We start from the raw sequence: 14,522 nt of genomic DNA on the forward strand, positions 1-14,522 counted from the left end.
TTTTTAGAGAATATTTTTCAGTCACCACACACAGCACCTGGCAATTAGTGGGTGCTCCATAAGCAGCAGTTCTTTGGTCAGTAATGTTGTCCCCTTCGGCCTGTGCAGCTCCATGCACTGCCTGCCAGGTGCGAGAGCGCCACGTGCACCAGAAAGAAAATGGAGTCTCCTGTGGCCACTAAGGTGGGGGAACATGTCTCTCTAGGGCTCACAGTCCAAAGAGAATCTCTGACCCCAAGGCACTGCTGTCACCACTCACCACCCCAGTGAGTATTTTGGGGGGTGGGGGTGGGGGGGGGGATTGGGGATGGAGGGGTGTCCTGTACTCCTCCTGTACCAGGAAACTCCCTCTTAGCAGGGCCTCTCCTGTCACCGGGCATCTCATCCCAGCACACTCCCCCTTGTCACCTGTGTTGGGGAGTTTTGTTTTTCTCTGATTATGGCTCCGTATTTGGGCTGGTCCGCCCTGGGCTTTCTGTAGCAAAGAGATGTAAAGGCCAGAGGTAAACACTAATTTCCTATTGACACAACATTAATTCTCTTGCTCGGACAGGTGAATGTGCTCTCACTCACTTTACCAAGATTAATGATATTTGTTTGCCTGCAAAGAGAGCTCTAATGAGGGGCTTTTGACTGCATGCCCTCCGGATTGGCGGTGAGGAAAGAGGCTGGCAAAGGGCTCTCCGTGAGGGAAGACCAGCTTCCTCCACCACTGCCAGCATCATTGTCCCTGTTCAGGTGCAGGTGCCTTCCCCCTGGAAGAAAGAGGATGAAAGAAATATTGGTAAAAAGAATGTGAGCTAGTCACGTCCTGTCCCAGGGGGTTATTACTGACAAGGAGACCTTTTCAGCAGACCTGCATACGGGGATCTGGAAGTCAGCCTGCCCCTCCCCCTGCCTGCCACCTGAAGCTCTCTTCCTACCTGCACGATCAAGGTCCTCACCCATTTGCACCCAAAGCTGTTGCCGAAGAGAGGGTCAGTCTTTGGTTCATTGCTCTGAAGAGCGACAAATGGTTTTGGAGGGGACAGGCCTGGGCTTCTGAGGTGTGGCGCTGGCAGAGGAGCATCAGGACAGCTGAGGACGCCCCGGGACCTTAGAGTAGGAGACTCCTGGGTCTGTAAGTGATGTAACAAGGTTATCTGCACATCTACGATTTTTCGAATCCATAGGTTTAGCACAGTTTAAATAGAGCAAGAAGGAGCCAGCCCTGCCACAGACTCTCATCAGAGCAGCCCAGCCCTTGATAAAGGAGGAGCAGAGGGTGGACTGGCTCCAGTCCAAGGCTCTTCCAAATTCGTGGACTGTCGGAGTCCCTTGAGGCTTTCCTCACCCCTGGGCAGACAGGCCAGGCCATCTTCCAGAAGGCAGCCTGAGTCGGCAGTCTCGCCAAGGACCTGCAGAGTCACTCCCCACAAAGGCAAGACACTGTTCTCATTAGGAATTTGACCAAGACTCAGAACTAATAAACATTGGGGATGAAAGAAATCATTTAATCCAAGTCCTTTCTGTCACTAAGGATGGTCCACTGTAACCTGGCCATCTGACCTGAGAGCCGAGAGCTGGGGAGTAAAGAGGGAGAATAGGTAGGACCCAGCTCTCAGGTTATGATTGCAAGGGAAGCAACGCTGGGAAATTCTAACCCAGGGCAGTCCCCTTCCTCCAGATGGTCCCCATGTTGTAGGCTCCCTGGCAGGGCCAGCCTGTAAGCAAAGGGCAGGGTTAAAAAGAATTTATTTTACTTTATCAGTGTTCTTTCTGTTATAAATTATAGAAACCAGACTCAAGACAAAAGAGTATTATTGTCTCAGGCCTGCCTGAAGATTCGGGCCAGTTCACTCCTGCTCTCCCTCCAGCTCTCAGATCTGCTTTTCACCTGGTTGGATCCCTTTTCAGGCGGGTGTCTCTCACAGAGGCAAGATGCTACGTTTGGCTACAGCAGCCAAAAAGAGCTCCAGATAGAGAGGTAAGAGAGGCACTTCTGCGAACAACCTGGGTCCTCTGTTCATTGGCTGTAATTAAGCCTCGTCCCATCCCTGGATCCAAGTATTAACATGACCAGAGAGGTGGCAGTCACTGAGAGACTTAAGACTGTGTCAGTCATCTACATCTAGAGATGAGAGTGGGGTCAGCCCGACCACACTAGATCAAACATGGCAAGAGGGTTGTTTATGCTTAGAGAAATCAGGTTGGCATTACCAAAAGAAAGCAAGGCTCAGTGCCAGGCAAGCCCAAAGCACAAGTAGCGTACTGCACCCTTTTACTGCTCTCAGAATAGAAGATGCTGTTCACTGAGCAATACCCTGTACTTTACAGTTATCCTGCAGCTTGGCCACAGACCCCTCTGCCCTGGCTGTTTCTACATCAGCATATCCCAGCGAAGCAGTGCTAGAGCTGCAAGCCCAGTGTTGCTCTCTTTTCCAGAACGTGGCAGCAGTGATTTAGCAAATTTGTTAGAGCAGGGTCTCTCCCAAGAGTCCTTGATTATGTTTGACATTCCCACAAGAATCACAGTCACAGGGCTGATGCAAGTGGCAGCAAGAAACCTCAGGGGTCCTGCCCACCACTCCCTCTTTCGCTGGGAAGAAGATCCAGACCTTTCGCAGCTTTGCTTCCACCCCTGCTGCCTTCCCTGACATTTCGAATCTTTGTTGCCTGGGGAAGAAGGAAAAGCTACAGAACTCAGCCTAAGTCTTTATGAACAACTCCTGAGCGGGCGGGGAGAGCCAAAAGGTGCATCTTTAAATTGAGTTGTGCTTCTAAAATCAATATTTGCCAAATTCATCCACTCCCAGTGCTCTGGGGCACAAGTTAACCAGGCGCATCCCAGGGCCACACCTTGTCCCACTGAGTCGAATCATCATCCGGGAAGAGCCCTGGGGGTCTATATGTCTGACAAGTCCTGTCATCAGGCAAGCTTGGGAAACTTCCTGCATGACCATCTCTGGCTGTGGTGTGTCTTCTCCACCCAGGGACACTGGCAGTCGATTACAAAGCAGCAGAAACCACACCAAGAAAAATGATGCTTGCTGTAATCACACACTACAACGCATTTGATCAGTGTGTCTTTGATTAGAGGACTTAACCTGGTTCTCTTGTGCTCTCTGTAGCTTTCAGGTCTTCATAGACCCGGGGAGTAGACACAGCCCTTGGAAGACAAGGCGTTTTGACCTTGGATAGGTGTCCTCGGCACTCGGAGCTTCAGTTTCCTCATGGGCAAATTGGGGATAAGACATGATGGCCACTATCTGAGAAACAAATGGAATAATGTACACGGAAGTGGATAGAATGCCATAGTGAGGGGTCCCCAATCCCCGGGGCTACAAACCAGTACTGGTCCATGGCCTGTCAGGAACTGGGCATGGGGTGAGCAGAGGGTGAGTGAACAAAGCTTCATCTGTATTTGTAGCCGCTCCCCAGCACTAGCATCACCGCCTCAGCTCCACCTCAGATCACTGGGCATTGGACTCTCATAGGAGCACCAGTTCCTGGTACCAAAAAGGTTGGGGACCACTGCCATAGTGAGTATAGTATTACTGTTCCAAATAGGGATTTGGTTACTGTTTTTCATTCAAACTCTATCAATTCCAAATTTTAGGTTGTACTGACACAATGATTGGTCCTGAGGAAAGTTGCCTTGATTCTAGTGTTCCTTCTTATATGTTAAAAGATTATAGTACTTTTGATGAGATATGGTGTTTTGGGGATCAACTGTGAATCGCATTTCCATTAATGTACATTGTCATTCATTAAATTCTCTCTTATTCTTAACCACTGCCTCCCGTGTGTCCTCTGTTCCCTGTGAAGACATTCCTCATAGCACTAAGAGCACTGCCTTCCCTTTCTTTCTTGTCATACACTCTCCTTCTAGACTGTGAGCATCAGGAGGCTGGGGAGCTTGTCTCGAGTTTGTGTGCCCAGCAGCAAGCACAGTGCCAGGCATAAAGCAGGCCTCCCATGATGATCGCATGGATTTTAATCTATAACACATATAATCCTAATTTTCTTTTTAAACAGTTCACAGCCCAGTCTTACTTCAAGTGGGCCTTTTCTCTTCCCCCTTTTATAGTGATTAAGAGTGGAAGCTACAGCGTCAGTCTGACTGGGTTAAGCTGTGTGACCTAGGGCAAGTTACTTAACTTCTCTGTGTCCCAATGTCCTTGGCTATAACATGGGTACAATAATAATAGTACTTATTTCATGTGGTTTTTTTTAAAAAAATAAAATGAGTTAAGTAAAGTCCCGAAAATAGTGCACGGCACCGTGCATGTTTAATAAACATTAGTGGGAAGTAACAGCAGGGGTGGTGCTAGACACAGGCACGGTGAGAGGAGAGAGCACGGACTGTGAACTTGAACAGAGTCACTACTGACTCTATGAGGCTGAGGTTCATCAGTTCATTCTCTGCCTTTGCTTCTTAGCCTAGAAAATGGGGCAACTGCATTGTGCATAACTGTCAGAAAACAAGTGGATGTGAGTCAAGTACTTAGGAGTCCCTTTCCCAGAAGGTGCTGGAGTCCCCCCTGCACCATGGTCTCTTGCCTTATTGGGAACAAACAAATGCCTCTTAGACATCCTGGCCTGAGGCCAGCTAGATCCTGTTGGAGTTCTAGGCCCTAGGGACAAGGTGACCGCAGGGAAACCCTTAGCCTTGTTCCCATGACCTCTGCCTCTTGAATGATAGAAATCCTTTCCTCTGCAGGTTTGTGTGAGATTCCTCTATAAACTCCCAGTCCAAACTCTGAACCAGGCTGAAATGACATGATCCAACAATCAGAACATCAGATTTTTATTTGATACCATTTTGTTTATTCGCGCATCATCAGGGAGTGAATTGCTCTAAGCAAAATAATTTCCCAATGAAAATCCTTCTAAAGTAGTATACTCCTCTGGCCATCTAATGCCAAAGACAAAGGACACAGCTTAATCTTTCTGATGGCTCTGGGACATCGTTATGAACATGAACCACAGTGCTGTCCTCGAAGACCTCTGACCTAAGCCGTGTTTTCAATCCTGCTACCAACTACCAGCAGAAGCCTATACTCCTGGAATTCCTCTTTCTCTCGTTGGCTGCCGCTTGCAGTTGCCTCCCTGTACCTTGGTTCCGGGCCTCTCTGAATCTAGTCTTGCACTTGAGGCATCTCTGGCCTTGCCTGGGAGAGCAGTGTGAGTGCCCTGTGGCAGCTACTTTCTTGTCTTCAGAGATTTTTGTTGTTGTTCACAATCAGGTTCCAACGGTATTTTACATGGTCACAAATGCTAGGAACTTACAAGCATCTAAAACTGCCTAGAAACTTTTTACCAATCATCTCATTTGAGCCAGGCCCTGTGCTCTGAGAACAGGAATGTTATGCAGACACAGTCACACAGTCACAGCCACTCTCGATCTTCTTACATTGCGATGGGCATACGAACCGCGGGCTTTTTCTTAACATGCAGCTTCTGATTGGGAGGTCCGAGAAGGGGCCCAAGAGCCTGCATCTCTAACAAGCTCCCAGGTGAGCCCACTGCTGCTGGTGCCGCTGGTCCAAGTATTAGAGTATAAAGGCTTTAGCAGGACGTACAGACCCAAGTGTTTTCAGGGGCCAGGTGGGAGACTTAACCACGTGGAGCCCAGAGAAGGGGTAGGGTCACTCACTGGATGAGGCTTGCCATGCCTAATGGCCAGCTAACGTTTCTATAAAAGCACTGTTCTGTCCCCAAAGAAACACATCTGGTATCTGAATTCAGCTCTCCACATCTGGTTTAGCTTTTCTGCCCAAGAGTCCAGAATCCCAGGCATTTTGCACGTAAACCAATCTGGTCACACACAGGTCCTTCTGTAACCTCCCAAATGGCAGTTTACCTGGGGGGTGGAATACTTACAGGAGTAGTAGCTGGTCCTCTTGTTGAGACCTGTTTAGAACTGGTTCTGCCACTTCCTAACAGCAGGAATTTGAGGAGGAAAGAGAGTGTTGTGCACTAATGTGTAAGTGCCCCACCGTTCCAGCATTGTATGTGATTTCATGTAATCTCAATCTGGCAGAGTTGGTCACCAGCTTCGGTTTACAGATGAGGTAACTGGGTTTCAAGAGGTTAACTAACTTGCTCAAAATGACCCAGCTACTACTTGGTGGAGTGGGGATTCAAACTGTTGGCCTCCAAAGCCCTCTTGGAATAATATAGCAGCTACTGCTGAGTGTCTATATATGCCAGGTACACTTATTAGTTTTAATCTTATGGAGACCCTGCAAGGTATGTATAATTATTCCTGTCTTACAGTTGAGAAAAATGAGGCTCAGAGGTTAAATAACTCACCCAAGAACACAGAGTGGCAGAGCCAGGATTTGAGCCCGAACTGACACATTCCCCTATGTCCTGATCAGGCCAAGACACAGGTTAACTGGTTTCTGGGCCCAAACCCAAGGGGTGGCCTGAGTAAGAGGAGTGGGATTTCAGTGCCCCGTCTGCTTTTGGATTGTCGACATAAGGATATGGCCATTCTGAACTAAGACAATGCCATTCCTTACCTTCACCCCTGCCCTGATGGGGACATGTCCCAGTCCTAACATCGGAAGCCACAAATGTGAGAGCTGTGGGATATGGCAGGATCTGTGCCTGCCCGATGGAGCCTACCAGGCTGCGTGTCAGAGCAGGATGTGACAGCTATCAGGAGCACAGAGCTTAATTTCTTTCTCCATGTTTTATCCCTAAAAAATTTGCGATGTGGTAGGAGAGGAGTTGCAAGAAGCTGAATATCTAAAAAGTTTTGTTTTTTTTTTTAACTCAGCATATACAAGGAGCCCCTTTTATCAACAGACATTAAAAAAGGGAGGGGTGGTCTAGGGCTTATGATTTCTTTGTGATGGATGAAGTGAGATAGACTTGAGTTCTCCCCAGCAACACACGTGCATGCGCACACGTACACACACATATAACACGCACATGTGCACACATACGCATGTGCACATCTGCAGAGGGCAAGACTTATTCCGAATTATCCTCAAGAATCTGGGCCATTCACCTTGAGCTCGTCTCTTCCTTCACACTCTGAATCTAGTTTCCTGACTAGGCCTGAGCAGGATAATGAGTGAAAAAAGAGGCAGTGCTTCTTCCTGGCCTGGGGCTTGTGCCCAGGACAAGAGTGAGGGAGATGGAATGCTGGGAAGGCTAGGGTCTCCGAGCCAGAAGGCTCAGTGGCAGGTATCCCAGAACTTAGATTAGGGAAGGTTTTGTTTAGCTCAGCAAATGTCTCCCGGGAAAAAATTTCCCTCAGGCTTGATTTAATACTGACCCCAAATGACTTGAATCAGATATGCAAGAATTACAGCTATAACAGAGCACTTAGGATTATAATATGCTTACATAGAAGGCAAACGAGCACAATTTTGGGGGATTGCTGGCTTTTTCCTCCATACCTGCTTCATGGCTTTGTACCTGGATCACGTAAACAGGCTCTTTTGGCCTGCAGGCCCCAGACTCTCCTCAAGGTGCTCAGGAAATACTGTGCGTCTCCTGGCTCCCCCAGCCCCCAGAGGTTTTGGTCTTTGTGGCTGGGCTGAGTGAGTGGTTGGATCCCAGGCTGCTGTCCTGCCTGCTGCAGTGCGATCGCAGCTCCTGTCTCAGGATGCCCCTCTCAGTCCACGAAGCGCTCCTCAGCGCAGCCTGTGGCCAGGCACACACAAAGATGGTGCTCGGTTCTTAGAAGCTGACTTCTTATTTCCTTCCCACTTTACGTGAAGAGAGACTAAGTGTGGGCACCACTGCACATTGAGGGTTAGAGTTTAAAAGCAGTCTACATTTTCTTGTCACGTCACTCTGTCTTCTGGGTCCACTCGGGTTATATTGAAAAGTTGGTGCCTCTGTTTCTGAGCTAGGGTCTTCCTCCCACCCTCATTCCCACTCTGGGCTGACTTCACCTATCAGGTTCACAAAACTCTGAAGTGAAGATAACACCTTCTCCTACCACAGGGGCCAAGGAGGGGCTGAAGGACCTGTTGGGACAGCATAGGGGGCAGGCTGCTTACAGTTACTCAGGCCTTGTTGGTGTTTGCAGAGATCACTGAAGTTGGAAGGGTCCTGAAAGCACATCTCATTCTTGCCTCGCAGAAAAGGCTTCGCGGGGCTGCCCCTCGCGCCAGGGCAAATAGACGTGAGGACCTTGAAATCAGCTCTCAGGTTGCCTCGTCCCATTTCTGTGACTTGGCTCAGGCACTTTCTATGCAACGAGAATATTACCTACCTCCTAGGTTTCTTGTGGGGTCAAGTAGGATAATCCAGGCCTTCTACGTGGCAGAAATTAGTAGGTGTTCAGTTAGTTAGTGCTTCTATCCTCTCCCCTATTCTCTTTTCCACATGGTACCTAGTTTCCTAAACAGATACTTTCCTCCACGAGGCTATGAATTCCTGGAAGTCAGGGACCCCAATAAACACTCCTCAGGCTTCTCAGCACTTACTACAGTGCCTGCATGTACCAATGAGATTTCAGATTGACTAATGTCATGCAAGGCTTCCTGACTCCCAGAGCACTGACTGTCCCCTGGGAGCAGAGACACCTGCCCTCAGGGAGGGCCCCTCATAGCTGGCATGTCTGGGACTTAATAGCCAGTTTCATAGAAGTACAGGAGCCATGGGAAGGTTTCTGGGACTTTTATTTTTACTCTTTATTTTTTAAAAGCCTGTAAAGATGTGCAAATGCTTGGTCGCTTTTGGGCTACATTCTTCTGGCCAGCCCCCGCCCACCTCCCTTAATCCCTCCCGCCTGCCAGTAGCTCAGAATCACCTGGAGTGAAAAACACCACCCTGCTGGCCATCGCTCCCCTCAGCAGCAGCTCCAGCAGCTCCAGTGCCAGGCCGCAGGGAGCAGGACAGTCCAAGAAAAGGAAGGGCTCTGGGTCCCGTGCAAGCCCTTGGGGCAGCCCCGCCCTGCAGGGGCCTCTCTCTTCTTATGAGGGTATCCCTGTTGGAGGAGCAGGGGCTTCTGCGATCCCTTCCAGCTCTCTCTCTGGGAGGTGTTGTCTTTGCATCAGCACTGAGGAAAGCCCAGGTGGGTGGCTCTGGGGTGCAGCATTGGCTGCTAGAATTCTCTCACCTTTTCTCTGCCTCAGCCTGCAACCTCCCTCTTTCCAGCAGTGGAAGCTTCTTGTTTCTTCCTGTCTGGGGGAATCCCCTCTGAGGGCGAATTGGAGAAAGGAGGCCAGGAGGACTTCTCCCTCCAGGGGTGTGAGTTTGGGTATAAGAGGTGTTTCTTCTTCTTCACTGGGACCCACCTCCCCTCCCTGGGGTGGATTTCCACCAGCCTGGGTTATGTGTTTGGCTCTGGCCCTTAAGTGGGATCCTTCCCCTGCCAAGATCTGAGGAGAGTACTTGGACAAATCACCATTTCTTCTGCTGTCAGCCAGTAGCCACCCTGGGCCCAGGACCCTGGTCTCCCAACTCCCAGAGCAGAAGGGAGTCTTTTGCCAGGGCCAGGAGCCTCCCCTGGGGAAGGCCCCCCACAGCTGGATCACAGTGGCATGTATGAGACCACACAGCCAGTTTCCTGGTTGCAGAGCCTGATCATTTTCAACTACTTGTGTACTTAGGAATCTGCAGAACTGGCAGAACAAGGCCTGGGCCCCCAGAGGTGCAAGATGGCAGAGAGGGTGCCAGGATTCAGGATACCATTAGCGGCTCTCTCCTTGCTCCTTCCTCCCTGGCTAACCAGGCTGGCCTTCTCCTCCCGTCCCCCTTCCCCCTCCCTCTTCATCTTCCTCCTCCTTCACAGTCCCCCAGGTTAGCGCTCTGCCCCCTGTCCCCGCAGCAGCGTGGGGAGGGAAGGGGGCTGCAGACAGGCCCTTCCGAGGCGCAGACAACGGGCCGGGCGGGGCGGGCGTCAGACGCTGTGCGCTCCCAGGCTGAGCACTGAGAAGGCGGCGCGGTGCTTGCGGAGCAGCAGCCGGATCTTCTCGTCGTCCGAGTCGGGGTCCAGAGGCTTGTTGTACTCGTCATCCTCGTTCTCCGAGGCCGCGCGGTCCCCGCCCGAGCCCGCGCCCGCGCCACCCGGGGCCCGGGGCGTGGAGGATGAGGGCTCCAGCGCACTCTTCTTCCTCCACTTGGTCCTTCGATTCTGAAACCACACCTGGGATGAGAAAAGACTGAGGATCACGCAGGCACAGCACACACAGGGCCGTTTTTTAGGAGGGTGACTCCACTTGGGGCTAGTACACTCAATCCTTATTTTTATTGGAAAATCAATGGCTCAGTAAGAGAGCAGGCTATAATAGTCACACTACTTTTTTTAAGCGGGGGGCTATAAAATAAAAATAAACGTTATGAGTGCAGCGGCCCTTAAAGCTTAGCTGTAACCCTCCCTGTGGTGTATCTTCCTTCTATTCTGCCGTGGGCGCTTGGGTGACACATGCTGAGATGCCCAAGTGTGGGAAGGGTTTGGCCCAGGTGAGAGCATGACAATAGGTGCTCACGAGTCACCCCTTCTTTTCAGCTTCACAGTCCCTCACTGAACTTTCTGAAAAAACTTTCCCTTAATTATAAAAAGAATATACTCTTCATTGCTTGTGATAGCTGAAGAGCACAGCAAAGTACCTAAAACAGAAAAATAGGTAAGAAGAGAGCCACGTCGTTTCCTTCCATTTCGATTCAGCGGCTTTCTCTTCAGTGGAGTTAATACTGGGCTGACCTAGGAGGTTGCAGAGGTCAGTGGCTGGAGATCCAGGGCCCTGAACAGAGCAGACCTGGGACTCAACCTGCCCTTGTACTTCCATTTCCTCTCAAACCTGTTGTCATGTGACAGAGCTGGGCAGGTTCGGCATGGCTCGAAGCTTTCTCCTGTGGTGCTCCCCACCTGAAGTGCCTCAGGAGAGATCTAGCATCAAAGCTGCCCGCCCCACTCCCCGGAGCCTGAGGAGGCAAAAGCCTATTTACCAATTTCAGACTCTGTGGTGTGTAAGCATGAGAGTGACCTTCGCACAGGGCTGTGAGGCTTCCTACATCCGTACCCCATTCGAACTTCATTTAGATGGGCATGGGTAGGAGAAGGTGTTATCTTCACTTTAGAGTTTTGTGAACCAAGGCCAGCTCCATTTGCTAGCTAAGAGAATAAGCCTAAATTCAGGTCTAAACTGGCCCTGAGGCTGACTCCTGATCTGAGCCAGAGGCTGCCATCAGCTCTTGAAATACCTGGCTGAGACCATGCAGAGGAGGGAAAGCATGAGATTGGAGTCCCACAAATCTAGGTTTGACTCCTAAGTCTGCACTTACCAGCCAGGTGACCTTGAGCAAGAGGCTTGGCTGAAATTATTTCTTCATCTGTAAAATGGGTAATAATACCCACCTTGAGGTTGCCATGTGGGTTAAATGAAATGCTACATAAAGGGCTCTCAAAATAGATCTTAGTCTTGACAGCCATTTTTTGTTAATGTAATTATCACAATCTCTAGGGCTAGGTGTGCAGGCAGTACCCAAACAGCAGGAGGCCTCCCACCAAGAGCTAGGAGATGCTGGGAAAGAGAGAGGCTGCCTCTCTCCCACACTGTGGCATCCTGTCTTGCAGGCTCCTCGTAGCTAGGTAGACACCTTCTCCCACAGACTTACCTTGACCTGCGACTCGGTCATCCCCAATGAGTACGCCAGCCTTGCCCTCTCAGGACCAGCCAAGTACTTGGTCTGCTCAAAGGTCTTCTCCAGGGCAAAGATCTGGTGCCCTGTGAAGGTGGGCCGGGTGTGCTTTTTCTTGTGGATGCTGTCACTCAGGGGGTCAGGGGCTGGCAGGAGAAAGGACAAGTGCTTTAGCAGGATGAGTGGGATGCCAGCCCTGCCCCGCTCCTCCCCCGAGGCTAGCTCACTCCTAAGAAGAAGCCAGTGAGGTTACAGGGGTTGTGACACCTCTCACCTGAGAGGCATTGCTGACATTCTGATAATAGTGACTTTGACCTCTGCCATGTCTGAGTAGACAGGCACCAGCTGAGAAGGTACTTACCCCAGGGTACAGCTACTTTGGGACAGAGGGAGCTGAGAACCTGCCCGGATCTCATGCCTTTCTATGTAATGTTCTTACTCAGTGATGCTGCCTTCCCCCGAGAAGCAAGGCGAATTTGCTTTCAGTCTTAGGTACACCAAGAAACAGACTAGCTACCTTCTACCAACAATCAGGGCCCACGGGGCCTACGAATTCCTCCCCTCCTGACTTCCTTGTTCTTGCGATCTCATTTTCCAGGTCTTCAGAAAGCAGAGTCTGGACACAGAGGCTCAAGACCCAACCATCTACCCCGCCAGGGCAGCCTACTCAGGAAGGAGCTGTGCTGGAGGGTGGCCGGACTCGGGGTGAGCAGAATGCCCACCTGTCAGGTCTTGTTCGGTGCAGCCCAATAGCCCGTGTGCAGTCTCCTCATGTTACAGGTGAGGAAACTGAGGCATAGAAAGAGGAAGAGACCTCCTGAGAAAATGGCACCTTTAGTCCTCTCTCTCTCTTTGTTAATTCAGCCATCAACATTTTTAGGCGTTTTCCTGTGCGTAGAGGTGCACCAGGATTGAGGGGCAGGGGTGTGGAGAGGGTATGTGTTTGGTAGAGTGGTGGGGGGAGATAAAGGTGAGGTGGGGGCGACAGCTTGAGGTCTAAAGCACCCCCAAAACTGGGTTATAAAATAGGTTCTAAGAGATGAGTTCTTCACCCCCAGAGAGCTCGCTGTGTTTCAGGTTGAGGGAATGGGGAAGGGGTGTGGGCGGGGGGACTGCCAGGCAGTGTGACCACCTGGAGCAGAACGGCAGATATGGAGGCAGCTGTGCTTCGGGGTTTCCTTGGCTGGTCCAATTGCAGTGGTCAGCCCCGAGTTCAGACAGAAGTACCCCTGACCCCGCCTGATGTAGGTAGGGCCTCCTTGGCACAGGATGGCTCCCACAGCCACTGGCACTCTCCCTGCCTCCCAGGTGAGCCTCATCTGCATGTGCGTATCCTGCTACCCCTTCCAGCCCCTGACCGACATCATGGGGACCCTGGACCAGTTCTCTGAAGACAGGTTCAAGAATGGGTAGGGTGAGGAGGGCCCCCACCACAGCTACAGCCAAGTCCGACCTGGCTCAGCAGCCGCTCCTGGAGGCTGGGTGGTTGTCCCTGCTACTGTTGACCTAAACCCTGAGGAAGACGGTGGGAGAAGAGCCCCCTTGATGGAAGATGGGACCGCGATGGGCTCAGCATGTATTCTGTGTCCCTGAATGGTGCCAGGGCATGAGTGGGCTCTCTGGGAAGGTGATGCTGTGGCAACTTCTCCTCACTGGAGACAGAATTTGCCTGCTTTGGATGAAGAAGTGGTGACATGGTTTCTGGGTGGGGGAAGAAGTAACGTAAGCTGCCAGCTGGACCCGATGCCGGGTAGGTGTGGGCTCTGTGGTCTCCTTCAGACCCAGGTTCCCTAGGAGGGCAGCTGAGGTGGCAGCTGGTAGGGGGTCGGGGTGGGGGGCCAGACGCCCCAATACCAAACAAAGCTGGGGTAGGATGAGGAGAGGAGAGTCTAGTCCAGCCCCAAGTGGAAAGATGGACCCAGGTGTTTGAGCTGGGCTGTCTGATGGCGGCTGAGGAGAGGTGGGCAGTAGGTGCGAGCCCCACTGTGAGTGTCCCCTTCCCACACCTCCTCCTCCCAATCCAGGGTTGCCCCATACTCACTGTTGCTGCACTGCCGCCCGCCTCGCCAGTCCTGGCCTGTGTCGGCCCAGCAGTTCCGGGTCCGGGTGGGGTACTCATTCCCAGCCTTGGAAAAATTCCCCACCTGGGGGCCATAGTAGACCCCCTGGGAGCCGAGTCCACCAAAGCCTGCCACATGGGGGTAATTGGAGAGCAGGCTGCTGTTTGGCGTGGCCACGGGCCTGCTCAGGATGTCTGTGATGCCATGGGGGGTCCCGGCGGCCAGCTGGGGGCCCAGCCCCGGAGGGCTGAGCTTGTAGAAGGAGTTCTGCACGGAGTACTGGCACACGGGGGCCTTCATCTCCGAGAACTGAGTCAGTGGTGTGTTGTTCAGCAGGAACGTCCCTTGCAGGTTGGACTCCATGTTCCCCCGGTCAGGGTGAGGGAAAGCAGGAAGCCCAATCCAGGCCCCTAAACCCCGAGACCCCGTGCTCTGGTCCAGAATCCCATGGCAGGTTTGGAGGGTCAAAAGTGGCCCCAAGCCCCAGACAGCCCTCCAACCTAAGATATCGGCCCAGCCTCTGCCCAGGGACTGGTACCTACGTCAGCTGCTCGGAAGTCAGGTGCTCCCGGACAGGTGAGAGGCCTCACCCACTCCCCTTCCCTCTCTCCTTGCCCGGCCTGGAGAAAGGCGGCTCCCACGCCTCAGCTCAGACCCCTGCTCTGCCTCTGAGTCTGGGGACCCTCCATGAGAAGTTTTAAGTTCAGAGAAGCAACATTTCCCTGATAAAGATATGGCCCATTAGAATACAGACTAGAGACTGGCTGAGCAGCGCCAGCCGCAACGCTATTGGTCGAAATCCACAGGGCCCTCACATTGGCTTTTCCTAGACAAATTGCACTTTGAAAGATTGACTGTAAAATCAGC

General features: G+C 51.6%; 1 protein-coding gene across 1 annotated transcript; it reads right to left on the minus strand.

Annotated features, from left to right (window-relative positions):
• Positions 1-9,798: 9,798 nt before the first annotated feature.
• Positions 9,799-14,355, minus strand: NKX6-3 (NK6 homeobox 3). The gene is made up of 3 exons (XM_039853689.1): positions 13,637-14,355; positions 11,572-11,741; positions 9,799-10,099 (listed from the first exon to the last, which is right to left on the minus strand). The coding sequence occupies exons 1-3, from the start codon at positions 14,016-14,018 to the stop codon at positions 9,854-9,856; spliced, it is 798 nt and encodes a 265-aa protein (XP_039709623.1). The 5' UTR covers positions 14,019-14,355; the 3' UTR covers positions 9,799-9,853.
• Positions 14,356-14,522: the final 167 nt, after the last annotated feature.

Source organism: Pteropus medius, unplaced genomic scaffold, assembly GCF_902729225.1.
Source record: "Pteropus medius unplaced genomic scaffold, Ma_sr-lr_union100, whole genome shotgun sequence".
NCBI lineage: Eukaryota > Metazoa > Chordata > Mammalia > Chiroptera > Pteropodidae > Pteropus > Pteropus medius.

Excerpts from the sequence above, each read along its gene's own strand:
- NKX6-3 (XM_039853689.1), bottom strand. The coding sequence starts at position 14,018 with ATGGAGTCCAACCTGCAAGGGACGTTCCTGCTGAACAACACACCACTG. Across the intron at positions 11,742-13,636 it reads CGGGCGGCAGTGCAGCAACA|CCCCTGACCCCCTGAGTGAC; the intron begins GTGAGTATGGGG and ends TTCTCCTGCCAG. Across the intron at positions 10,100-11,571 it reads TGACCGAGTCGCAGGTCAAG|GTGTGGTTTCAGAATCGAAG; the intron begins GTAAGTCTGTGG and ends TTCTCATCCCAG.